Source organism: Rhinopithecus bieti, unplaced genomic scaffold (assembly GCF_001698545.2).
Source record: "Rhinopithecus bieti isolate Rb0 unplaced genomic scaffold, ASM169854v2 scaffold_30862, whole genome shotgun sequence".
NCBI lineage: Eukaryota > Metazoa > Chordata > Mammalia > Primates > Cercopithecidae > Rhinopithecus > Rhinopithecus bieti.
In genome coordinates, this window is record NW_016813281.1 from 527,360 (window position 1) to 553,436 (window position 26,077).

Genomic DNA, 26,077 nt, shown 5'->3' on the forward strand with positions numbered 1-26,077 from the left:
TCAAGCAACCCAGTGGTGTGGGTACCAGGGGAATAAGCACCAAGATGTCACTCTCCTCCCACCCTCCCGTTTCATGGGTGCAACTGGAAGCCAGAGAGCAAAGGAGTCCCTGGATATGGTTCATATAGGTCAGCCTCCTGGGACACAGGTCAGGGTAGAGAGGAATGAGAGCACATATGGAAGGGCAAATAGAAGACAACCGAGACGATAATGCAAATCCCAGTTTACAGATGAATAATCTAAGGCTCGAAGGACTTAGTGACTTCTTTAGATTCACACAGTCAACTCAAGGGAAGAACTAGGACTTGAAGTCAGTAAGTCTGACTCTGGAACCTGTGCTCTTAACCACCAGGCTCTATCACCTCTCAGGTGAAGACCCTGAAATCAGACAGCAGATTGACTGTGCACAGCTCAGATGAATTATGTTATCTCACGGATCCCCTTATAGTATCACCTCTTAGCTGTGGCAGCAACAAGAGCTCCTAGTCCTGCTGCCCAGAATGGTGCTGCAAGATTCACACTTGCCGTTTTCCCTCTAGGCTCTCCCACTGGGATTCCCAGATCTATAGAGTGGTTAGAAATATCAGAGGCAGCCCAAGTAGAGTCCAAGCTTCTCGCCACCAGGCAGGCAGCTCTACTGTCCTGAGAGGAGGGATGTGATTGAGATTTAAATTGAACTTCAATTAAGTCTCTCCTCTCTTAGTCCTCAGGAGGGCATTCTCAGGCCTGGACTAATGCACTTCTGAGAGCTAATACCATTATCAGATGCCTGTTCATCTCATATAAGTAGGCCTATTAGCGTCTCATCTGTCTTGCCTCCTGTTTCCTGCCACTGCTTAGAACCCCCAGACATGAGCACTTCCAATCAGGCATGCAGAGGGAAATATCATTAACAATTATAATATTATCTGTATGGTTTTATTTCATGTCCCATTATTTTCTAGCTCTTTAGCTATAATAGGTATATCTGTTATACATTTAATGTGTGCTAGGTACTGCACTGGAATGTCTCATTTCATGTTGACAATAAACCTAGGAGGTAGGTAATATTTAATCCCCACTTTACAGATGAAGAAATTGAAGCTTATAGGGCTTAAGTATGCCTAAGGTGACATAATTAATAGACAGCAGATCCAAGATTTGAACCCAGATGGACTGGCTATAGAGCTAATACCACTTAATCATAATGCTTCTTAGAACCCTACATGGCCTGTATTCATAAAATAGTTGACTCTAGACAGTCTTCTCCCCTTTCAAAGGCGAAATTTTGATTTGTTTATGGAATAGGGGTGTGGTGGAGACTACTAGTGATCACCAAATACCAACGTGTTCCTATAAAGTCCTATTTCTGTTGCAGTTGATTTGGAGTTATGTGATTATGTGTAGCCCATCAGAAGTGAGCAGAAAAATTTGTGCCATTTTCTATCTTGGAAATAACACCTCCGACCCCTGGCCCTGCCGCATTATCAACCACTCCTCTTCACTCCTTTCTATGGCTCCAGAAATGAAGAGCTCTGAAATGCCTAAATTGCCAGATGTGAACATCCTTTACTGCTTGGAGAAAGCCACACAAGAGTTACCTGACCTGCCTTGAATGGTGATATGAGTGAGAAATAAACCTTTGTTGAGTTAGACTGCTAATATTTAAACTTAAAAATGTTTTATTAATGTTTAATTTTCATGACTGTATAGTAGGTGTATATGTTTATGGGGTATATAGAATCTTTTGATATGTGCATACCATGTATAATAGTCACATTAGGGTAAATGGAGTATCATCACCTCAAGCATTTATTCTTTCTTTATGTTACAAACAATTCAATTATACAGTTTTAGTAACTTAAACTATATAATTAAATTATCATTAATGATAGCCACGCTGTTCTACTGTCAGATACTGTTCTTTCTATTTTTTGTGCCCACTGATCAATCTCTCTTCCCCCTCACCCCACCAACTACCCTTCCCAGCCTTCGGTAACCATCATTCTACTCTCTATCTCCATGAATTCAATTGTTAGTTTTTAGCTCTCACAAATAAGTGAGAGCATTTGAAATTTGTCTAACTGTGTCTGGCTTATTTCCCTTAACATAATGACCTCCAGTTCTATCCACATTTTTGCAAATGACAGGATCTCATTTTTTTTATGGCTGAATAGCACTCCATTGTGTATATGTATTACATTTTCTTTATCTCTTTGTCTATTGATGGACACTTAGGTTGTTTCCAAATCTTGGCTATTGTGAATAGACACTAAGATTTTTGAGTTAATTTATTACTAGGGTATAGTTTATCATACTATGACCAATATAAATATCATACTAAGACAGATATAGGTACATTGAAATAGGGCACTGCTATAATAGCTGATGGCGTGCTGAGAGGAAGACTGATGTTGGAGACCAGAAATATGTCAATGCATGTTAATGTTGTTCCAAAATATTATTAACCAATCTAACTTGGGAGGCAAGCTTCGTGTTTACTTATATGGCATCTCTAGGAAAAGAGACTGAAAAACAGAACATTAGTAGATGTGTTGGCTGCTATTTCTGCATTTGGCAAGTATTACAAGAAAACCTCAGAATAGGACTGGCCAGAGACTTGCAGAATGGATAATACATGATCCAACTATATGTTACGTATAAGGGACACATGTTTGATTTGAAAACAGAAATAGGTTCAAGGTAAAAGAATGGAAAAAGATATATCAGGCAAACAGTAACCAAAAGAAAGCTGGAGTGGCTATACTAATATCAGACAAAATAGACTTTAAGGCAAAAATTGTTATGAGAGACAAAGAGCAGTTTTATAATTATAAATAAATTAATTTGTCAAGAAGATATAAAAATTATAAACATATATGCACCTAGTAACAGAGACCCAAAATATATGAAGCAAAAACTGACAGAATTGATATGACAATAGTTGAAGACTTCAATACTCCACTTTCAATAATGGATAGAGCAACTAGACAGAAAATCAGTATGGGAATAGAGACTAAATAACAATATAAACATACTAGACCTAATAGCAATAGAACCCTTCACTCAAAAACAGCAGAATATACATTCTTCTTAAGTGCACAAGGAGCATTCTCCAGTTTAGACTGTATGTCAGGTCATTAAACACGTTTCAATAAATCTAAAAGTTTTGAAATAATATAAAGTATGTTTCCTAACCACAAAGAATGAAATTAGAAATCAATAACAGAGGTAAATTCACAAATATATGGAAATTAAACAACATTTCTGAATAATCAATGAGTCAAAGAAGAAATCACAAACAAAACTAGAAAATACTTTGAGATGAATAAAAATGAAAGCATAACATACCAAAACTTATGGGATGCAACCAAAGCAGTGCTTAAAGAATATTATAGCTATAAACACCCAAATTGAAGAAAAGGACAAAGACCTCAAATTAGTAATCTAAACTTCTACCTTAAGGAACTAGAAAAACTAAACGCAGAACAAGCAGAAGGAGGAAACTAATAAAGATTAAAGCAGAAAGAAATCAAATGTAAATAGAAAAGAATAGAGAAAATCAACAAAACCAAATTTGGTTCTTTGAAAAGGTCAACAAAATTAACAGACCTTTACCTTGACTGATGGAGAGAGAGAGAGAGAGAGTGAACCAAATTACTAAAATCAAGAATGAAAGAGGCAATGTTGCTACTGACCTTGCAAAAATAGAAAGGAATATAAGGCAATATTATGAACATTTGTGTGTTAATGAGTTAGATAATCTGGATAAAGTTGACTCAAGAAGAAATAGACAATTGGAACAGACCTGTAAGAAGTAAAGAGATTGAATTAGTGATTAAAAATACTTGCCACAAAGAAAAGTAGATGACAAATGGCCTCACTGGGGAATTTTATAATACCTAGTATTTAAAGAGTTAAGCCCAATACTTCACAAATACTTCCAAAAATTATAAGAGGAGAGAACATTTTCCAAGTCATTCTGTGAGGCAGTATTACTTTGATACCAAGGGCAGAACAAAATATCACAAGCAGAAACCAATATTCCTTACAAATATAGATGCAAAATCCTGATAAAATATCAGGAAACTGAATCGGCAACATATAAAAGTATTTCATACCATGACAAAGTAGGACTTATGGCAGGAATGCAAGATTGATTCAACATAAAAAAAATAAATGTAATATACCATACTAATAGTATAAGGGACAAAAACCACATTATCATCTCAATAGATGATGAAAAGCATTTGACAAAACCAGCACCTTTTCATGGTCAAAACACACAACAAAGTAGGAATTAGAAGAAAACTTTCTCAGTCTTCTAAAAAGCATATATGAAAACCTCACAGCTAACATCATACCTAAAGGTGAAAGAATAAAAGCTCTCCCCCTAAGATAGGAAAAAAACAAGGATGTCCACTCTTGTTACTTCTATTCAACATTGTACTGGAGGTTCTAGTTACGGAACTTAATAAAGAAAAAAATTGGCATCCATATTTGAAAGGAAGAAGTAGAAGGATCTTTACTTGCAGATAACATCTTATTGAATATAGAATATCAAGGGAATCCACAAAAAAACTCTTAGAGCTAACAATGAGTTCAGCAAGGCTGCAGGATATAAGGTTAATATACAGAAATTGGTTGTATTTCTGTACACTAATAATGAACAATCCAAAAATGAAATTAAGAAAATCATTCCATTTACAGTAGCATCAAAAAGAATCATACATGTAGAGACAAACTTAACAAAAGAATTGCAATATTTGTACACTAAAAAAAGATGAAACACTGGTAAAGGAATTTAAAGAAGACCTAAATAAATGAAAAGACATCTCATATTCACAAATTTGAAGACTCAATATTGTAAGATAGCAGTACTCCCCAAACTGATGTATAGTTTTGAATACTATAAAATATGTTCCCTAACCATGACAGAATGAAATTAGAAAATCCCAGCCAGGTTATTGCAGAAATTGACAAGCTGATAATAAAATTCATGTGGCAATGCAAGGGATCCAGAATAGCCAAAATAATCTTGAGAAAGAAGAACAAAGTTGGGGCATTCACACTTTCAGATTCAAAACTTACTACAAAGTGTAATAATAAAGATAGTGTGGTACTAGCATAAGGATAGATATATACCTCAATCAACAGAGAGTCCAGAAATTAGCCCACATATTTATAGTCAATTGATTTTTAACAAAGGTACCAAGACCATTCAATAAGGAATGAATAGTCTCTTCAACAAATGGAGCTGAGAAAACTGGATATCCATGCAAAAGAATGAAGCTGGACTACTACTCACACTGTACACAAAAATTAACTCAAAATTTACCAAAGATTTAAACTTAAGAGCTAAAACTATAATACTCTTAGAAGAAATGGCCTTGGATTATGCAATGATTTCTTACATGTGATACCAAAAGCACAAGCAACAAAAGAAAAAATAGACTTCATCAAAATTAAAGGACACCATTTGAAACACCATAGTGTTTCAAAGAACACTATAAAGAAAGTGAAAAGACAACTCAGAACATGAGAAAATATTTGCAAGTCATGTATATCTGATAAACATCTAGTATCCAGAACATATAAAGAACTATATAACTCAATAATAAAAAGAAATAACCTAATTTTTAAAGGCACAAAGGATTTGGCAGATGTTTTTTCCAAATAAGATATACAAATAGACAAGAACCACATGAAAAGATGCTCAAAATCATTAGTCATTAGCGAAATGCAAATTAAACCTAAAATGAGATACCACTTCCTGCTCACTAGCATGACTGTAATTAAATAGAGACAATGACAAGCGCTGGTGAGGATGTGGAGAAACTGGAACCCTTATACACTGCTGGTGGGAAGTCATATGGTGTTGTCAGTTTGGAAAACAGTTTGAAAGTTCCTCAAAATGTTAAACACAGAATTTCTATATGACCCATCAATTCCACTCTTAGGTATCTAACGAAGAGCAATAAAACACACACATCCCCATAAAAATCTGTATATAATTTTTCATGGCACAATTATTTATAATAGCTCAAAAGTAGAAACAATCCACGTGTCCATCCACAGATGAACAGATAAAAAAATAATATATCTATACAATGGAATATGATTCATTCATATAAAGAAATAAAGTACTAATCCTCATTATAACATGGCTGAACCTCGAAAACATTAACTGAAAGAAATTGGACACAAAAGGCTGTGTATTATATTATCTCATTTATCTGAAATGTCTAGGATGTGCAAATCCATATCCAGATCTACAGATAGTAGATTAATGGTTTCTAGGAGACAGGAGAAGTGGTAAACAGAGAGTGACTGTTAATGGTTCCAAGGTTTCTTTTGGGGCTGGTGATAATATTCTGAAATTAGATAGTGGTGATGGTTGCACAACTTTGTGAATATAGTAAATACCACTGAGTTGTACACTTCAAAAACAGTGAATATCATGGTATGTGAATTATGTGTAAATTTTTAAAAATTAAAAAAAGAGTTGCCTGTTTTGCCAGTAGAAATTAACTAAAATAGAGAAAATCCAGAATATTGAGGCCTGTAGAATTGAAAAAGTTAACTGTTTCTAGTTTCCGGATAGTAAGAGATGGAAATTTAAAAGGCTTTGCATAATAAGGCCCAAGAAAATGCCTCAGTTGATTAAAATCCCAGCTCATGCCTATAATCCCAGAACTTTGGGAGGCTGAAGTGGGAGGATTGTTTGAGTCCAGGAGTTCAAGACCAGCCTGGGCAATATAGTGAAACCCCGTCTCTACAAAAAAATTAAAAAACTAGCTGGGCAAGGTGGTGCACACCTGTAGTCTCAGCTACTTGGGAGGTGTAGGTGGGAGGATTGTTTGAGCCCGGGAAGTTGAAGTTGCAGTGAGCCATGATCGTGCCACTGCACTCCACCCTGGATGACAGAGCGAGATCCTGTCTCAGAAAAAAAAGGAAAAATAAAAAAGAAAATATCTGATTAAAGGTTGCATTCCTTTGTTCTAGCTAGCTTCTAGACTCTATCACATTGAAAGAGAGAGTGAGCAGGGGGACAAGAAGGTGAAAGATAAAGCAAGTTGGAAAACTGTATCTTACAAAAGCAACCTTGAATGTGGATATTGGCAAATAGATCAGATACTTACCAAATTTTTGAGGAAACAGTATTGTCAAAGAAACCACAAGGCTGTATAAAAAGCACCAGTCCGTTAGCTAAGCCTTAAAGCCACCTCTGGTAGGAAGTTGCACATCCCCTAAAGAGAGTATTCTCCCTAACTCCCTCTTTACATGTGGTCAAGCAGAATCAGGGTCCAGGAGGAAGCCCCTTAGAGTGTGGTGCCAAGGATCACAAAGAATAGTGGAGGAGCGAGTTCCTGCTCTAGGGTAAGCAGTCTTTATAACATCTGCCCATTGGTATTTCAGCACTGTCACAGGCAGTGACTACTGTGGGTCTCACAGTCTTCCCCTTTCTGAAGGGGAGTTATCCTGTTCCTGTTATTGTAGTTATCCTATTCTTGTTCTATTATCGCATATTTGTATGCTGGCATGGTGTGTTAGTCTGTTCTCATGCTGCTAATAAAGACATACCAGAGACTGGGTAATTTATAAGAAAAGAGGCTTAATGGACTCACAGTTCCACATGGCTGGGGAGGCCTTACAATCATGGTGGAAGACAGAGGAAGAGCAAAGGGACATCTTACATGTCAGCAGGCAAGAGAGCTTGTGCAGGGGAATTCCTCTTTATAAAACCATCAGATCTTGTGAGACGTATTCACTATTATGAGAACAGCCTGAGAAAAGACCCAACCCCATGATTCAATTAGCTCTCACCAAGCCCCTCCCATGACATGTGGGAATTATGGGAGCTATAATTCAAGGTGAGATTTGGGTGGGGACACAGCCAAACCATGTCACATGGATATGAGGCAGACATCTTTCCTTTTCAGTTCACAGATGTAAGAGAAGCCATGTCTTTTCCTGATAGAGAGGACTAAGAAATGCAATGCTATAATAGATTGGACTTTGGATTGTCTTCCGTGAGGAGTGGTGGAAGATGCTCTACCTTCAGGAAGAAGGGAACAAAGGGATATTTCATGGCCAGAAGAGTGAACCGCAGTGGAGACTGTTGTTGCTCACCAAGTTGACTCACCATGTGCTTCTCTAAATTTCCCAGCCTAAGATGTTGTCCAGTAATTTTCCTTTCTTGTAATATCTTTCTGAGCTTTTGGTATCAGTGTTTTGTGGGCCTTATAAAATGAGTTTGAATGTTTCCCTTTTTCTATTTTCTGGACACACCTCTGCATGCCAGTATTAATTATCCCCTAAATTTTTGTGAAGCCATCTGGGCATATAGTTTATTTTTTGGAAACAGTGTTAATTTCAGATTTGATTTCTTTGGTAGATATACGGCTATTGGTATTTTAAAATTTCTTCTTGTGGCAATTTTGGCAAATTGTATTTTAAGAAACATATGTTTCACTTAGATTTTCTAATTTACTGGCATAAATATTGGTATATAGAATGCCTAGATCTATTGGCATAAAGTTTTTTCTAACATCCTCTCATTATCTTTTTAACGTCTGTAAGGCTGGTAGTGGTACTTTCTTTTCAAGTCTGGTTTTGTATTTATGTTTTTTTCTTTCTCTTGCTCTCTGTTTTCTTGAATGGTCTTGCTAGGAGTTTATGAAGTGTACTAATCTATTCAAAGAATAAACTTTTGACTTTGTTGATTTTCTCTATTAAATGTCTGTTTTCTATTTCATTGATCCTGCTCTGTATTCCTCTCTTCTACTTTTTGAGGGGGTTAATTTTTTTTTTTAAGCACTTTTCCTATTATTTTAAAATATATATTTAGGAAAGATTTTTCTTACATAGAGACAGGGTCTCATTATGTTGCCCAGACTTGTCTCAAACTCCTGGGCTTAAGCAATCCTCCAGCTTTGGCTTCCCAAAGTGCTGGGATTGCAAGTGTGAGCCACCATGCCTGGCAACTTTTCTAGCTTTTTGAGTTGAGAACTTAGATGATTGGTTGTTTTTTGTTTGTTTGCTTGGTTGTTTGTTTTGAGATGGAGTTTTGCTCTGTTGCCCAGGCTGGAGTGCAGTGGCACGATCTCGGCTCACTGCAGCCTCCACTTCCTGGGTTCAAGCAGTTCTCCTGCCTCAGCCTCTCGAGTACCTGTGATTACAGGCACCCACTACCATGCCCGGCTACTTTTTGTAGTTTTGGTAGAGATGGGATTTCAACATTTTGGCCAGGCTGGTCTCAAACTCCCTACTGCAGATGATCTGCTGGCCTCGGCCTCCCAAAGTGCTGGGATTACAGGTGTGAGCCACCACGCCCGGCCTGATCATTGGTTTTTAACCTTTCTTATTTTTTAATATATGGACTTAGTGGTATATATTTCCTTCTAGACACTGCTTTAGTAGTGTTACTGACCACATTACTTCTCTTTTCCACTCATATCCAGTAGTGAAAGACTCCTGGATATGATGGAAATGCAGAATGAATCTGCATGAATCTCTGAGTCACTGTCTGGAGGAGAGCCGTGCAGGAGAGTTGCCTCACATGCACTGGCTTGTAATATGTGCAAGAAACATAACTTTGATGTGTTGAACTGCTTTGTTTCTTTCTTAAGAGGCTTGCTAGGATAGGATAGGCCAAGAGGGCTTGTTTTACATCAGCTCTTTTATCTGTCCGTATTGCAGTTTGCCAAGACTGCCCATTGATTCCCCAAACATCAATATTAGGAGATTGTTGTTGTAAGTGTTTTTCCTGAAGATGTGGGGTTAACAGAGGGGTATTACAGCATTGCATACGAGACAAAACAATTTTAATTTAATATACATTCCCCTCCTTCTCCCAGGGAATTTTTCATTGCCTGTCTTTCAGGTTTGGCCCTGATCTATTGTCAAGTTTTAAGGTCCCCTTCTCTATTTAAATTCTTTCCTCACATTCCATATTCTCGCTTCTTCCCATCTGTCCTATTCCAAAGCAACCTGAAGCTCTCCATCTTTGCTGTTATAGCTTTTCTTTACCTTGGATCAAATCAGATTCTTACTCAAGGTCTCTTTTCTGCTGACCAATGCATACTCAGATGTCTGTGAGGCAGAAATGGAGCAGTGGGAAGACTGTTGGAGAAACAGGGCAGGCCCTCCTGAGCTGAGAGGGTTTTCCCCCAGAATCTAGAGTGGTGTTTTTCTTTATTGTACTGCTACTTACTTCTATGCTCAGGTTTTTAATGATTTTATTTCATTTGCTTTATTTTTTACATAGTTGAAATCATGTTCTTGTGGCCTGCTTTTCTAACTTAATGTTCTATCATAAGCATTTACCATATTACTGGCTAATATTGGGAAACATCTGTTTTATATTCACATTTTTTCCTATTTAAAAATACAATTTTCAGTCCTAAAGGATATGAGAAGAACATGCAACTCCCCAAAATCCTACCCCCGGGCAGAAAACACTTAACAAATTGGGCTGCATGATTTCAGCTGCTGACAGCTAGACAGAAAGAAGAATATTTCTAAATATGTCTGTGGAGAGACTGCTTGGACAGAGCTGTCCCTTGCAAGACTATACCAGAGGCATGGTCTTAGTGGGACAGCCTAGTGTTCTGAGCACCAGGGCTGTCGGATTCACGTGCGTTTGGATGGTCCTGAGCAATTGTGGTGGCGGAAATCTGTTTGCAGAAGGATCTGGAAACCTCTTGGTAAAGAGTCTAGCTTGCGAATGTTGTTCACTCTGGCCCAGCCTCAGAGGGAGGGGCCGTAGTAGAAAATGAATAAAAACAGGGCAGTTCACTGAAATTGCTGTGAGAGTACAGGGTCACCGTGTTTTGTGTTCTCAGTAATAGTGATTCACAGGGGACAGGGAGGTGATAGTGGGAGGGATCTCTCCCCTTCATGGTGAAAACCCTGGGACACAACTGCTGAACCTTAAGGCCATAAGCCATACGGCCTGACTGAGTGCAAGTCACCAGCTACAAAAAAGGCAAGGAAGGTCAGGGGGCAAAGGTGGTGACCCTTAGCACTGTTTACAGATCCTCACTGAGGAGGAAAGAAAAGCTAGAGGGACAGGTGGGCTTGGCCAGGTCCTTGTAGCCATCAGGTTCACAGGAGGCCTTGAGGTCAGGTCAGAGGCAGGAAGATCTTGTGTTGAAGAGTAAAACTTGGAGAGGGGCCTTGTGAGATCTTGCAAGGGATCTGAAGATACAGGATAGGGTAGTGATTAAAAAGGCCTATCAGGACCACAGGAGTTACCCAGGGAACACGATGCAAATAAATAACTTGGAATCTGGCTTCATTGGAAGCTTGCTGCATAATCACTATAGCTGCTCTCTCACCTTGGCCCTTTAGGCCCAGAAACTCTCATTGTTTCCCTACACACTTGCCACACCTTTGAAAATAGTCCTTCTATGAAATGACCTGTTAAATCAATTAGCTTAATATGAATGCACCATCTGCCTGCTGCTGGGACTCTACTGATGCAGAAGCCATTCTGTTGATGGCTCCAGAGGGACCCTCTGGAACTCTGGCTCTCAGTAACCAGCTCTGGAGATAAAAGACGGGGACTGGAGTTTAAATGGTGGACCCCTTATATCACATAAAACTAAGGATATAGATTGTGACTTCATTGACATAATTCAGAGATCCCTGGTAGAAATTTGGTAATACATGGCAGCCTAACTCATCAGGATGAGTAGATATTAAAGAGATCTGATTTGAGGCAGGAATGGGGTGGTGGCATTACGGGACAGGAAAGCTACAGTCAGACCTCAGCCCAGGGCCATGATCATCACTCTTGCTCTATGGAGAGGAGCTGAACAGAAGGCCAGACCCTGGAAGAGAGGAATTAAAGTTGAAGTGTCCCCTGAAGAAGGGGTAGGGTGGAATGAGTGGGACCTGGCAGTAGAGTGTCTGCACAGGGAGTGGCATGAGTGGGCACCTCTGCAACTTTGATGGAAGGAAGCAAGGTGCTTACAGAGTAGCTGTGGGGAGATGGACTTTCTTCCCCTCTGATGTTCAGAATATACTCACGTGGAAGGAATGCATTAGACACACAGCTGGAAATGTTGAGAAAACACAAGGGCTTTGGCCTGAGGAATCTTAAAATAGGTTTGTTATATATTTAATAAATGCTGGAAAAGTGACAGGATTTGGAAAAGTTAACAGAAAAACAGCACCACCCTGGAGCACTGAATCTGGTTTTATTTACCCAGGCCATCTGGTACTTCCCTTTGGTAAAGTAAGGAATTTATACACATTGAAAACCAAGCTTTAATGTGTAAACTTAACAGAATGTCCAATCACAAGTATGTGATAGAAGTAAAGTAGGGGAATAAATGACTCAGGTATTACTCCCCTCAATTTTCCCAGGGCCTTTGCACATGCCATTCCCAATGTCTCCTTCCTCATATCCTGAAGAAGTTGGAGTTTTCTTGTTATGCTCTGGTACGGTTCTTGTATTTTTTCTTCACAGTTCTATCATAGTTGGAAGTCATTTGATTAATGTCCCATGTGACCCATTAGCTGATGACCTCCATGAAGACAAGAATGGTGCTCTGCTCACCATTGTTGCTCTAGGACCCAGTGGCTGACACCTAGATGCCCAATAGATCTTTCATAAATGACTGCATGAAGGACTTTTAAAGCATGTCAAGTTGAGACTAGCCTCCCAAATTAGAGAAGGTGACACATAATATATTAATATAATCCTGGTAACCTCAGGCCTATGTTGCCTCCATTTCTCTGGGTAAAGACCTTTTTCTGACACATTACCAGGAGTGAGTCCTGCTGATGTCAGGAATTCATGAGGAAGGGGGGTGAAATTTTAATCAGATAAAATCTTACCTTTACAGCAGGAGAGGCGTACTTCTCTTTGATCTCCCTGAAACTGCCAAAAGGTGTTTGCTGAACTCATAGGTCTTTGGACCTTTCAGTGGCTGCTACAACTATGCAAATATCGTGGTGCACCAAGACCAAGCTGGAGATTCTGAGGTTATGAGGATATCTACACTGTGCTGTGTTGATATTTTTATCTGCTCTCTTTGATGCAAGCTTCTAGGCCTGGTATACTCAAGTTAACCACAAAAACCAATGGCGGTTATATTTGGAAAGGAAGACTATGCCCTGGTGAAATTATATGTGAGACACAAAAAATACTGATGTCACTGGTCAGTGATGTTAGAGAGCAGCTTAGTAAGGCCAGTGGGAGGTGTGATATGATGGCTTAATTAAAAGGCCTCTGGCCTGTGCCCTCTGCCTGTTATTCTTCATCACTTCCTCCTTTCTGTTCCATGAAACATGGGTGTAATGGCTGAAGCTCTAGCCTCCGCCTCTTCATAACAAAGGAAGAGCTAATTCCCCACCCCCCGGCCCCCCATCACAAAGCATGAGGGTCACACTCGAGGGATGGTAGAGTGATGGCTGGAAGAAGTGTGGGGATTTTGTGGAACAGCCTGTAATGTCCAACTATGGACTATTAAGGGAAAGGAAATGAGAAAGAAACTTTCCTCTTGTTTATTGTGGGTCTCTGTGACTATCAGCTGAACTTAATTCCCGTGAATATATTTGTGAATACTAAATTCCTGGTGCATCATAAGCTTTCACCATGTTCATTTAGATAGGGATCTGAACTTTGCCATAGGTGACTGGTAGTGATCTGTCTTCAGTGGGGATTGTCTGGAATGTGATCGAGACATGAAATGTGCAGATGGGCCAGTGACGGGGGCTTACCTTTTGGGAGCAGTTGACAGGTGATAGATATTGATGATTTCTAGCTGATTTATTCCTCTTTCTTAAAGATTCATCCTTTGGATGAATTGTGAGCTATGGAAGCGATTGCTCACCCTGAGCTGTTTGGGGCTTGTGTTCTTCTTAAGATTTCTGAGGACCTGGCTGGAGCTTCTGTGTCGGAGTCCTCATTCTGACTATGGAGCCTCAGTCCTTGTTTGGTGTTTATATTCTTTCTCTGGCTGCTGCCCTCCTTTCCTCTTCTGAGCCTTGCGAGTGTGGAACATGACTCTTTCTTCTGTGTTCCCCTAGAACACAGCTAAACCGCTTTGCCTGAAGGCTTGGGAATACTGGATGGTGGATAGAGACCCACATGCCTTGCCCTGTTCATACTTAATGTTCCAAAGAAATAGTAGAGTTCTGAAATAATGTTGTTTCTAAAAAAAATTCAATTTTTAATTTTGTTGTTCTTTTGATAATTTTTTATTGTAGTCAAAATATATGTAAATATAAAAGTTACCATTTTAACCATTTTCAATTCAGCAGCATTAATTGCATTCAAAATGTCATACAATCATCACAATTTTTTGATTTCTCAAATTAAATTCTTTAAAAAATGTTTAAACATTTTTAAAAAATTTGTGTTATTTTAGTTTATTTTAGATTCAGGGGGTACATGTGCAGGTGTGTTACATCGGCACATTGTGTAATGCTGAGGTTTAGGCTTCTACCAAATTAAATTCTTAAGTAGAGTCCTCTTTCCTGACCCAGAGATGTAATAGCCCCAGTGAGGTCATAGTTAGGCTCCTTTTTAAATAACAGGAATTCAGGAACGTGAAAAATCCCCATGCTTTTCTCTGGTATAATTTAAGCCACCTCTTCCTCCAGATGTCTGTGGTAGAATGCACAGAGTTGTGGATGTATTGAGTGTTGATGGTACTGTGGAAGGCTGATGGTGGCCAGCCCTTGGAGTCTGACATTCAACTGGGAAGAAAACACCGTGGGACAGGAAGTCTACAGACCCTCACTTCAGATTCAGCTTTTGACCCTATTGCCCATTGAATTGTTGGGTGAGCAGTTCTGAACAGGGCACCGGGAGGAAGGTAGCTTGAGACTAGGAAAACTAGAAGCTACAGTCAGGGAACACTCTTGGGAAAGAGTATGGCCTAAGGGGAAAGTGTGTGTGGTGGGCAGGTGGGCGGCAATGGGGAAGACTGCATCTCTGGGAGACAGACGTCATAGCCTCACCTGAGTTCCACTCTACTCACCTCCCTCTCCCTGCTTCCAAAAATTTTAGACAGCTATGGTCAGGCTAGAATTTGAAGTCTGAATTTCAGATGATAAGGCAAAAGAGTTGAAGCAGATTGAGGGCAGAGAATTTGGGAATTTCTGTTTGAAGCTGTGACTCTCACCTATGGATGTTCAGCTGCAGAGTCTCACCAGAATAATGTAATGTTGAGGCTGCTGGTGGCATTTTGGAGACTTTGAAAGATACACAAACATGGAAACAAGATAGTGGTGACCTATTTCTATCCTAGTGTCAGGCCATATGCCATGATTTCTGTCCACTCAATTAGCAGAAGGCCCCAGGGCACTTTGGTTTGAAAACTGGCTATATCTGATGAGGCTTTGCTAAAGCACTCTCAGAAGCAGAGTCCTTCTCTTGTTGCCTCTTGAGGGGAGATTTGGACCTCTGTAGCAGAGAACACTGTAAAGGTGATAGAGAAACTGGGTTTTCGGAGGCTGCCATGCCCATCTTGTATATATGTGTGCATTGTGCAACCATTATTCAGAAGGGAGCATAAGTCAGGGCATGGGAACAGAGACCCCAAACGGATACTGGCTTCCAAAAATGCATCCCCCAGTGTATTAGAAGTCAGAGTATTGTTGGAGGTAACCTGAAGCTCTGGTCCAAGTGCTTTCCTAGGTGTTCAAAGGTCTGAATAAGTGGAGCATCAAGCCAATTGGAGGAGAGGAGCCGATGGCACAGAATGTCTGTTCCTGGTGTGAAGCTGGAGGAGAGACTGGTGGTACTCCTTGGGGTGGGATGAGGATGACAGTGGGAGTGAGAGCTGGAGGGGGTGAGGGGTCGGGGAGGTGGTTGCATTGGCAGACTAGTTAGGTCGTATTCATGTTGAACTGAGGCAATGGAAGGGTTACAGTAAATCAGTGGTCTTCACAGGAGGTGTAAAATGATCCATTAAAATTTAAAAGAAAATTAAAACTTTTATTTTTACTCATTTTTTAGTCTAAAAATAAAAAATTAACCTTCACCAATGTTTACTACTATATATTTTACCCTCACTCAACTCATGCATCAGGTGTCCATGTCATGCATCATATCAGAGGCAAGTCAGGGAAGAGAGGAGGTTCTACAACATGGGGGATGGAGAAGGGGACCATGGCACCCTCCCCGGCCCAGCTGCCCTCAAAATGTATTGCTAGTTCTTAAGAACTATTTGTGTCCTGGGCAGTGGATAGACATATTATCTGGTTTTCACTAAACTCTTCTCACAAAAGAAACAAGTGGTTTGAAGACATTCCTCAAAGGAACCCATAGACTGAAAATAATATGAATAATGCAAGCAAAAGCAAACTCAGAAAATGGCAAAGCTGACAATTTCGTACTACTAATGTGATATCCATTGTGATGATTAGTCAGCTCAGTAGTAGTCAGCTCTGACAACTAAGAAGTTCACCTTTATAAAAAAGACTACTTGAAATATGGATTTACACCACCATATATTGGCCCTTGAGGTATTAGCTAATAATAATAATATAAACATGACATCATGATCAGCAAGACATGTAAATGCTCTAAACGCAGGGCAAGAAGACAAACCTCTACAATTTTTTTTCAGGGATATTCCAAGTCATGCAATACTTAGTTGTGTACTTTTTAAAAATTATTTTTTGGCAAGGTGTGGTGGCTCATGCCTATAATCCCAGCACTTTGGGAGGCCGAGGTGGGCAGATCACGTGAGGTCAGGAGTTGGAGACCAGCCTGGCCAACATGGTGAAACTCTGTCCCTACTAAAAATACAAAAAAATTAGCCGGGCATAGTGGCACATGCCTGTAATCTCAGCTACTTGGGAGGCTGAGGCAGGAGAATCACTTGAACCCAGGAAGCGGAGATTGCAGTGAGCTGAGATCACGCCACTGCACTCCAGCCTGGGTGACAGAGCGAGACTCTGTCTCAAAAAAAATTATTTTAAATATGTCATTTGCCCAGGCTGGACTTGAACTCCTAGGTTCTGCCTCAGCCTCCCAAATAGCTGGGAGTGCAGTCACACTTCACTGCGCCTGGATACTTAGTTGCATGCTCTTGTGAACTATTACTGAGTGCATAAAAATGCTCAGAAATCTCTTTTGAGGCTCCTTACTTAATAGTAAAAGACAAAATATCAGTCAATATCACTGGAAAAAACAGCTGTTGCATTTGCTATGGTTAAAGTGACTGAGTTAATACAGAGAGAAGATGGCAATACATAAAAATGTATTCTGTTGGAAGACACACAGACTTTAAGTTTGAAGAATAGGTTTTAGAACACATGGTGTGTTGTGGAGGTTGGCTATATGATTGGATGCAAGTTGCTAACATGTTTCACCTTGAGTCTTTGCTATGCTTTTTGATAATGACATGCATAAAGAAATATTTTTTGTGACCTACTAAAGGAAAGATAGATATGTTCACAATAGTGAACAACTTAGTAAAACATGCCATGGTTTTATGGGTAAAAGTAAACCACTGAGGGAGTGGCTGCCCTCTCTGGAATACAAAGTGAGGGGTGGTTCATGTTTTGTATGACCAGCAAGACATATAAATGCTATAAACTCAGCAAGACATGTAAATGTTTTGTACTACCACTTGTCTCTTTTGTGAGAAGAGTTTAGTGAAAACCAGATAACATAATCTGTCTATCTACTGCCCAGGATACAAATAGTTCATAAGGCCTAGTAATACACTTTGAAGGCAAGGGTGTCATGGTACCATTCTCTGTCCCCCATGTTGCACAATCTCCTCTCGTCCCTGACTATGCCTCTGATATGACACATGGCATGGTCACCTGATGCATGAGTTGAGTAAGAGTTCCATGTAGTTAACATTGGTGAATGTTAATTGTTTTTTTTCTATTTTTAGACTAAAAATAAGTAGAAATAAAAGTTTTAATTTTTCTTTTACATTTCAGTGGATCATTCTACACATTCTGCTTTGAAGACTACTGATTTAATGTAACCCTTCCATTGCCTCAGTTCAACATGAACTAGTCTTCTGCCAGTACAACCACCTCCCCTACCCCTCACCCCCTCCACCTCTCACTGCCGCTGTCACCCTCATCCAAAAAAAAAGCACCACCAATCTCTCCTCCAAAACTGGGGGGTGGTTCGTGTTCTGGTCCATGGGGACTACATGTGAAATCCAGCAATTACATTATTCATTTACAAAGTACAACAAGAAGTTGAAGCAAGAAGAGCACAAAATACTATAGGATGTCAATAATATGGTTAATTAAAAGTTAAAATATAGCAGAATCTTTATAGCACCTTGTATTGAGATGTGGAATGAGACTAAAAATCTTTCTTATGATTCAAAGGTTTACTGATTATCTCAAGGCAAACAACTTGAATGTTGTGAACTTAAAGATGAGTTTCTTTAACAAAGAACAAGTGCTCCAAATTTGCTGACCTCCGATGTGCTGGCCTGCGATTGTCACAAGTGTGATATATAGCAGAAAGAAACACACACACACATATATACACACACATACACACAGTGCACTTTTGGGTAAACGTGATATTTCAGCAATGAACTGACATAACAAATGTGCTTTAGAAGAATTGTGTTACAGGGAAGGCACTTTGAAAATTGACATTTGGAACTGTTTCTGTTATCATGTGATTTTAATGCCAAAATGAAACGTGCCCCAGTGTCACCTATACTCTCACAGTCACAATCTGCAAAATGTAGAAGTATACTTCTAAATCCATTTTACAATATTCCAAATGCAGAATTTCAAGTGTTTTAAAAGTCCCATTTGTTAAAACGATTTGCAATAACAGCTGAGGAAAACACATTGAGAATGTTGTTTTCATGGACAAAGAAGAGTTTTCACATTTGCAAAACTGATAGATCAAATTTAAACAGTAAGACTTTTGATTTAATAAGTGCAAAGATACAGTTCTCCTATTCAGGCCTATTTAATCTTATTTAATCTTTGTGAGATACCTTTTTTTTTTTTTTAATTTAAAGAATAGGCCGGGCGCGTTGGCTCATGCCTGTAATCCCAGCACTTTGGGAGGCCGAGACGGGCGGATCACGAGGTCAGGAGATCGAGACCGTCCTGGCTAACCCGGTGAAACCCCGTCTCTACTAAAAAAAATACAAAAAACTAGCCGGGCAAGGTGGCGGGCACCTGTAGTCCCAGCTACTCGGGAGGCTGAGGCAGGAGAATGGCGTAAACCCGGGAGGTGGAGCTTGCAGTGAGCTGAGATCTGACCACTGCACTCCAGCCCGGGCAACAGAGCAAGACTCTGTCTCAAAAAAAAAAAAAAAAAAAAAAAAAAAGAATAACCATTAGGACCAAGTACTACCATTAACTGAACTTACAAGTACACTTTCTGGTCTCATAAAGTATTAAACTAAGATTTATTTAAATCATTTTTAATCATGTTACTCTCACTAAACAGATTATTGCTAATAACTTCAAAGTGAAAGGAAAAAGGTATATTGTACCATTCATACAAATGAAGTAATTTAAAATTGTTTCATCTTTGCCACATCCTTTAATTTTTTTTAAAGTTCTTTATAATATGTAACTCATTAATGCAGTCTTATGCGCAAAACGTTTATGAATACATGAATTGTGAATACCAGACTAATCAGACTATGGGGTAGAAAGAATAAAACTTGGTGCTTACATGAGACAACTCTGTGAAAGTGGTTGACACAGTGAGGACCCACAGTGGGGGCTCACTAATGAAGTTTCCTCTCCGAGCTTGGTGACTTACTTCCTGAGAGAGGAAAGGGAGACTGAGTCAAGAATGGCTCCCAACTGTGGCCCCATGGTGGTGCCGACTGGAAACACAGAAGTCGATTGGACTAAGACTGGAAACACAGAAGCAGGCTCTGGCGTTTTCCTGGGAAGCAATTAGGAGTTTGGGTCTGGACAGCTTCCTTGGGGCTAGGAAGCTCTAGAGATGTTCCCTAGACAGTTAGATTCAACATCTTCAGCAGCTCGGGGGCATTCTGGACTAGAGATGAAGTTCAAGAGTCATCATCAGGCAGGAGGTTGTTAAAACCATGGGAGTGGCTGAGATGCCCAGAGTGGGCCTCAGAGTGGGAGAGGGGGCTGGCACAGTGGGACCCTGGGGTGGGACCACAAAGAAAAGCCAGGCCGCGGAGGTGGAGAAGCTGTAGGTACCCAGGTATGTGAAAAATTCGGAGGTGGGGGCCGCGAGTGCCAACTTTGGAAACTGCACTCCAAGAGTTTCAGGAAGGAAGACGTCGTCAGCAGGCTCAGATGCCAGGAAGAGGTGAGCGAGGGAGGCTGCACGGCACCCAGTGGCTTTGGCAACTAGGGGGTCATTCAGACTTTGAAGGGCGGGTGAAGGCAGAGCGCGGAGGGTTGGAGAGGGAGCATGTGCATGTGTGTGCGTGTGTGTGTGTGTGTGTGTGTGTGTGTGTGTATCTAAGTGACCAGAAGAACGCCTGGAAGAAACCGATGCTTGCGGGTTTCTGCAGCTACAGGGAGTAAGTCACCTGTGTGGGGCCAAGACCCCCAGAGTCTCGCCCCGGGAAAAGTTGTGTGGGGAGGGGAGGACGTCGGGCAAGCCCGGGCGGCACGGGGAGCTGTGTGGGAGCCCAGCGCAGTTGAGGTCTGGGAGCCGGCTGGCGTCTGCCCCGGGCTGCGGCGCGGGCCGGCGGAGCCCAGGAGACGGCGGGTGCTTCCGGCCAAGGGCCCTGGAGGCCGCCGCGCTCCTGCTGCTCTCAAGTTTCCCGTTGGCCGCGCGGCCCGGGCGCTTCAGGTAGCCCCTCGGCTCTCTCTGCTCCGCTCCGCGCCCAGGTAGGGCACTGACGGGGGCTACACGCGGCTGGCTGGCTTCCTCCCTGCGGAGGCGGCCTTCCCTGCTCTCGCGGGGCCCGCCCGGCCGGTGATCCGCAGGGCTGCACCCTCTGAACGCCCGGCCCCCGCGCCTGCTGTGGGGCGCGGCCTGGTCCGGCCCCGGCCCCGGCTGGCCTCAGTGCCCGGCAGCCCCGCTCCGCCCTGCCCAGCGCATCCCCTTTGCTCCAGCCCTGCGGCCGTCCCCTTCGGCCGCAGCATGGCCCTGTCCTCAGAACCGGGTGAGTGCGCGCGAGGCTGCGCTGCTGACCTTGGGCCAGCCCCGCGGACCCTGCGGCCCAGGCGGGAATCGGCAGCGCCCTGGGGTCTGAACCGCGGCTTCTGCCTTCCCTGCTCGCAGAGGCGGTGGCACCGACCCGGTCTCGTCCCTTGCCCTGTCCCCTATTCCTGTCCCTGTCCCTGCCTCTGCCTCTGCGGTGGCCCGACCCCAGCAGCCTCAGGTGAGCCGGCAGCATCCCGATTCCCTGGCGGCCTAGAATGGAATGGCAAGGTTTAGAGAAATTAAGGGACTGGGACTTGCCTGCCCTTAAGCGCCTGGACATGTTTCTAGGTGCTTGAGGGATGGCTGGATGTGGACAGCTGAGGTGGACTTCTACCTGGAGGCGGGGGATAGACTGGATGATAGGGTGATGAGGTCATTTGAGGCCTTCATCCTTACCTTTGGCTATCTCCCAGCAAGGGAGGTGTACAGCCTTGGGCTCTGGCAGTCTTTCTGCCCTTGATCTTCTGGTAGCTGCTTTGCCAGCAGAGCTGCTAATGGCTGGTCTAGGCTGGCAGAGGTCGTTGGGGAGAGTTTTGAGAGGCCTTGGAGTAGGAGAGGCTTGCTAACTAGAGTATCATTTCCCCAAACTGTATGTGGCTGAAAGCTTGATGTCGACACATCAAAAAAGGAGCGGGGCAGAACAAGGAGGGATTTTAGCATGGTCTTGAGCCCTTGCTGGCTTTCCTCTGGATGTGGTGACCAACATTTGGCCATCGTCGTGGAAAAGCTACCTGCAGCTGGAACCTGCAGAGGAGAAATTCTTTCCTTGGCTGTGCAGCATTAAGGCCGAGTGTTAGTGGAGCCATTGAGCCAGGCAGATGGAGCCTCTGTCACTTCGCACCTCTGGGACTGTTGACAGCAGGTCTGCGGGTAGTTGACCTGGCTTGGCTGCAGCTCCATGGGGCCTGGCTTGCTCTGAAGATGATGGTATGGGACTGCCCTCTCTAGGAATGATGACTCTTGCATAGGTGGTGGCTGGGAGACTCTTTGACCTCTCAGCCCCATCCTTAGCTCAGCCTCAGTCTTCTAAGGTTCTCCTAGCTCTCAGCTAGGTCAAGAAGCCCTTTGAGAGATAAGGCTTTTTTTTTTTATCTTTTATTTTTTATTTTTTTGCCTCTACACTGACTGGATCACTGTTCAAATGACCTCAAAATCTGTCTCAGGTGTTGAAAATGTCATGGGCAGATAATATGTAGCCTTCAGGTTAACAGGGAGATACCCTTTCTCCCCTAAAGCTGCCCATTGGCCTCCATGATTCTTCCACCAGGTACAATAATCTCTTAGTTCTTCTGTATGCTGGTTGCATATCTAGGACAGCAGACAATTGCTTTGGGCTTTTGATTTGTAAGGAACTGACTGGGGCATGGGAAGATGAGCTCGTGCTGGAGTCCTGGCTGTGTACAGTCACTGAGAAGTACCATTCATAGGGAAGAAGGATGTTCCTTCTGCTGATCTGGCTTCACATTTAAATATGTTTTCCTTCTTCCTGCACCCAGGTAATAGAAATGGAGAGTGCCAGGCACATGGTGGTGCTCAATAAATAAGGTTGAATAAAAGGATTCAGTGTCTAGATAAAATTTCATGTTCATTTTCCTAGTTATACGCTCTCGTATCTGATATAATGATAATGACAATGATGTTGGCAGATAATGCTTATAAAACACATACTCTATGCCAGGTACCAGTCTAAACACTTTACGTATGCTTATTGTCATGGCAACCTATGAGATTGGCTTTTTATTATCCCCACTTTATAGGGAATAAAACTGAGCCACAGAAAAGTTATTTAACTTGCCCAAGGTCATGCAACTAAGTGGTGGAACAGGATTGAAATGCAGGGAGTCTGGCTGGAGTTTATTTTTTTGTTTATTTGTTTGAGATGGAGTCTCACTCTGTCACCCAGGCTGGAGTGCAGTGGCACAATCTCAGCTCACTGCAACTCCCACCGCCTGGGTTCAAGCGATTCTCCTGCCTCAACTTCCCAAGTAGCTGGGATTATAGGCGCTCACTGCCACGCCGGGCTAATTTTTGTGTTTTTAGTAGAGATGGGGTTTCCCCTTGTTGGCCAGGATGGTCTCAATCTCCTGACCTCGTGATCCCCTTGCCTCGGCCTCCCAAAGTGCTGGGATTACAGTCATGAGCCACCATGCCCAGCCGTTATCTTTCTTGATGAGGCACATTTTGATTCCATCCTCTTCTGTCTTTTAGAGTTTGTAAGGGGTGCTTAAGTGATAAAAGGGGATGCAATCTAGTCTCTCGGGCAGGAGAAGCAGGCCCTGTGTCTGGTTATCATAAATTGTCTTGATGTTTGTTCGAAATGGAAATAAGGCTTCAGCTTGGGATCAGTGGTCTTCAGTCCACAGAGACATCTTGGCTGGAGGAGCAGCAACAAGTTAGGCTCAAGGTGGAATTGCGAGGTCCTGAGAAGAGCTTGCTCTTCTGGGACAGAACTGTATTTTTCTTCTAAACTGCTCATGTTCTGGAGAGTCTTCCCTCCTTTTGGCTTCAGCAGGACCCTTGGCCATTGTTACAACCTGTGTCATCTTAGTGGAGCTGCTGCTGGTTTCTGTCTGAACCTGATGCAATGGGTCTCATACCTGTAAACTGGGCTCCAGGAAGGTAGCTTTCTCTAAGTTGGAAAATGAAGACTCAAGGTGGAGGGTGTTTCCCAAAGCCCATGCCACAAGATATTAATAGGTGTTTTTTTCCTATGATAGCAGTTCTAGGATGGTCAAATAAGTGGGTCGAGTTAAACAAAGTTAAGCAGCTTTCTTTACTGCAGGAATTCTCAAGTGTTGAATCTGCTAGTAGAAATTGTGCATGAAAACCCATAAGGGACTATGGGATGCAGTATTTTCCAAGTCTTCTGACCTTTCAAGTTCTGCAGACTGCACTTTGAAAAATGCTTGTTTAGACTAAGGCTAGTTGGGATCTGGTTAAAGGTGCAGAATAAAATTCCCTGAATGTGTTGGACTTAAATCCTTGGGCTGGAATCCTTCCATTGCAGTCCCCACTCTACCTCCCCCTTCCCCAAAACACTAGCAGAAAAAAATCATCGGCCCCTCCTCCTTCTGGCAGAATAGTACTAAGGGCTTGCATTTTTTTCTCATACTGTAAGTTCATTTAATTGTTTAATGAATAAATATTACCTTCCCTCTAGGTTGCTTATAGCCTGCTGATTGCACTGTTTATGAAACAGCTGTGAGGACAGGTGGGTCATAATCTCTGGGTAGCTAAAGCCTAGCAGCAGCCCGAGGATCATGTGTCAACCCTGTAATACTGCTCTGTGCACCAAGGAATTATGATGTGAGCTCTGTAAGACACAACCTCACGATTGGACATGCAGAGGTGACTCAGGCCTAAGTCAGGGTTACAGCTAGCCTCCCGGTAAACAACTGACCCATTCTTCCTGGACTCTTCTCCCCAGGATTTCAACAGCACCACAGAAATAGCCATTTTGCTCATGGTTATTTCCCAGACCCACGCGATTTGCCTAAGTCACTGGGAGGCTGTGTGTCTGTTCTGAGCCTTCTCACTCTTCTAAAGGGCAGATGAAGATCAGAGCTTTGCACCCTGTGATGCCATTTTAATTAACCCTGCTTGGTTTTAGAGGACTACTCCTGTGGGTCACTTGAGGCAGGCTCCACCTTCTCTAGGAGTGGCAGAGTCCAGCCAGCACTCCAAGCTGGAGGCCCATGTGGGAGCCGTGAGCAGCTGTAAGCAGGGGAGGGTTTGGGGTGGGCTCCGGTGGGTCAGTTGGGGTGTACTCCTTTTCTGTGTGTGTGGATGGGGGTGGGGGTTCTGGTAAAGCTTGTCAGGCTTCGCAGTCACCTGTGATGTAGGCTTCTTTCTGGGAAGAAACGAAGGAGTGGGATGGGGCTGTCAGCTTTTCATCCTAGCCTGCCCCTGTCCGCTGTCTGCCTCTCTGCTGAGGCAGTTCCCGCTCTCTGAGTCTCCCTGCAGTGCTTTCCTGGGAAAGGTGGAAGCAGTTCATGGTCTTTCCCTTCCAGAGGAGGAGGAGGGGATGGAGAAAATTGTATTAGCAACTGGGATTGAAAGCTCCCCCTGCCAGTTCTGGGGTGCCCTCGGGAGGGTTGCTTTTGGGGGGGCTTTCTGAGAAGAGGCAAGGCGGGCTGTACCTGAGACAAATCCCCTTGATAAAATGGACCCAGTTGTCTGGCCAGGCCTGAAGCACGTTCAGAACGGAAGCAGCAAAGGTGATTATATCGCTCGTTGCTACTCAGCTTTCAGGAGGAGGCCGGGCGTTAGAGGGAGGCTGTGGCTTATCTCCTGCAGCTGGGCAGGATGGCTGAGTTTACTGTTGTAATGAGGAAGCCGCGGCTTTAGTTTCTTCTTATGAGGGCTGTGAAGAGGGCCAGAACACTACATTCGGGATACCACAGCCATTTTGCCTTAGATCACTGGCATTACCTGGGGACTTCAGGGATCTTGGAAATTTTCCACTTGTATTTCATTTTCACGAAAGAATTTCCAGCCCAGGCTTTTCCTGCTCTGGCTCACTGCTGCTCACAGATATGCAAAACAGAGACCTCCCACTCCAGCCGGCAGACAGGACCTAGCCAGCTGCACGCACGCACGCACTGACTCAGCTGAGCCTCCTGGGCGGCAGGCAGCACCTGGCCCGAGTGCATCGCTTGAGTGGCATCTTCAGGACCAGTCATGGAGCCAGGCTCAGGTCTGTGTCGGGGCTTCTGCGAGGGGAGTCTGGCAAGAGTAGCAACCAGCTTCCTTTGTATAAGGAGGGAATTTCAGTGGCACTGGGTTTCCTTTCTGGAGGGATTGTGGCACCATGAAAAGTTACTGTTTGTTGAAACTGGCAGTGTTTTAGAACTTTCTAACTTTGTGACTCTTCTTCAAGTTCATCGGAACGTGTTGCATGTAACAGTGAGATAAGCTGTATCACTGGCTGACTGATGCTGGTGAATTCACAGCTGAGCCTCCCAAGCCTGCTAGCTTCAGCTG

At 42.6% G+C, this 26,077-nt stretch overlaps 1 protein-coding gene across 10 annotated transcripts in view; it reads left to right on the forward strand.

The window, feature by feature from the left end:
- The first annotated feature begins 20,222 nt into the window (after positions 1–20,222).
- Positions 20,223–26,077, forward strand: part of AMPD3 (adenosine monophosphate deaminase 3) — a 54,685-nt gene continuing 48,830 nt past the window's right edge. For 2 of the 10 annotated variants that reach the window (XM_017847925.1, XM_017847936.1), the window contains exon 1: positions 20,586–21,053. In XM_017847925.1, the coding sequence (XP_017703414.1) occupies positions 21,032–21,053 (22 nt within the window). In that variant the 5' untranslated portion in view covers positions 20,586–21,031. Of the gene's footprint in view, positions 20,246–20,350; positions 20,463–20,585; positions 21,054–24,461; positions 24,811–25,580; positions 25,791–26,077 lie in introns of those variants that run through there. The other 8 variants (XM_017847927.1, XM_017847928.1, XM_017847929.1 and 5 more) reach the window with 8 other exon arrangements.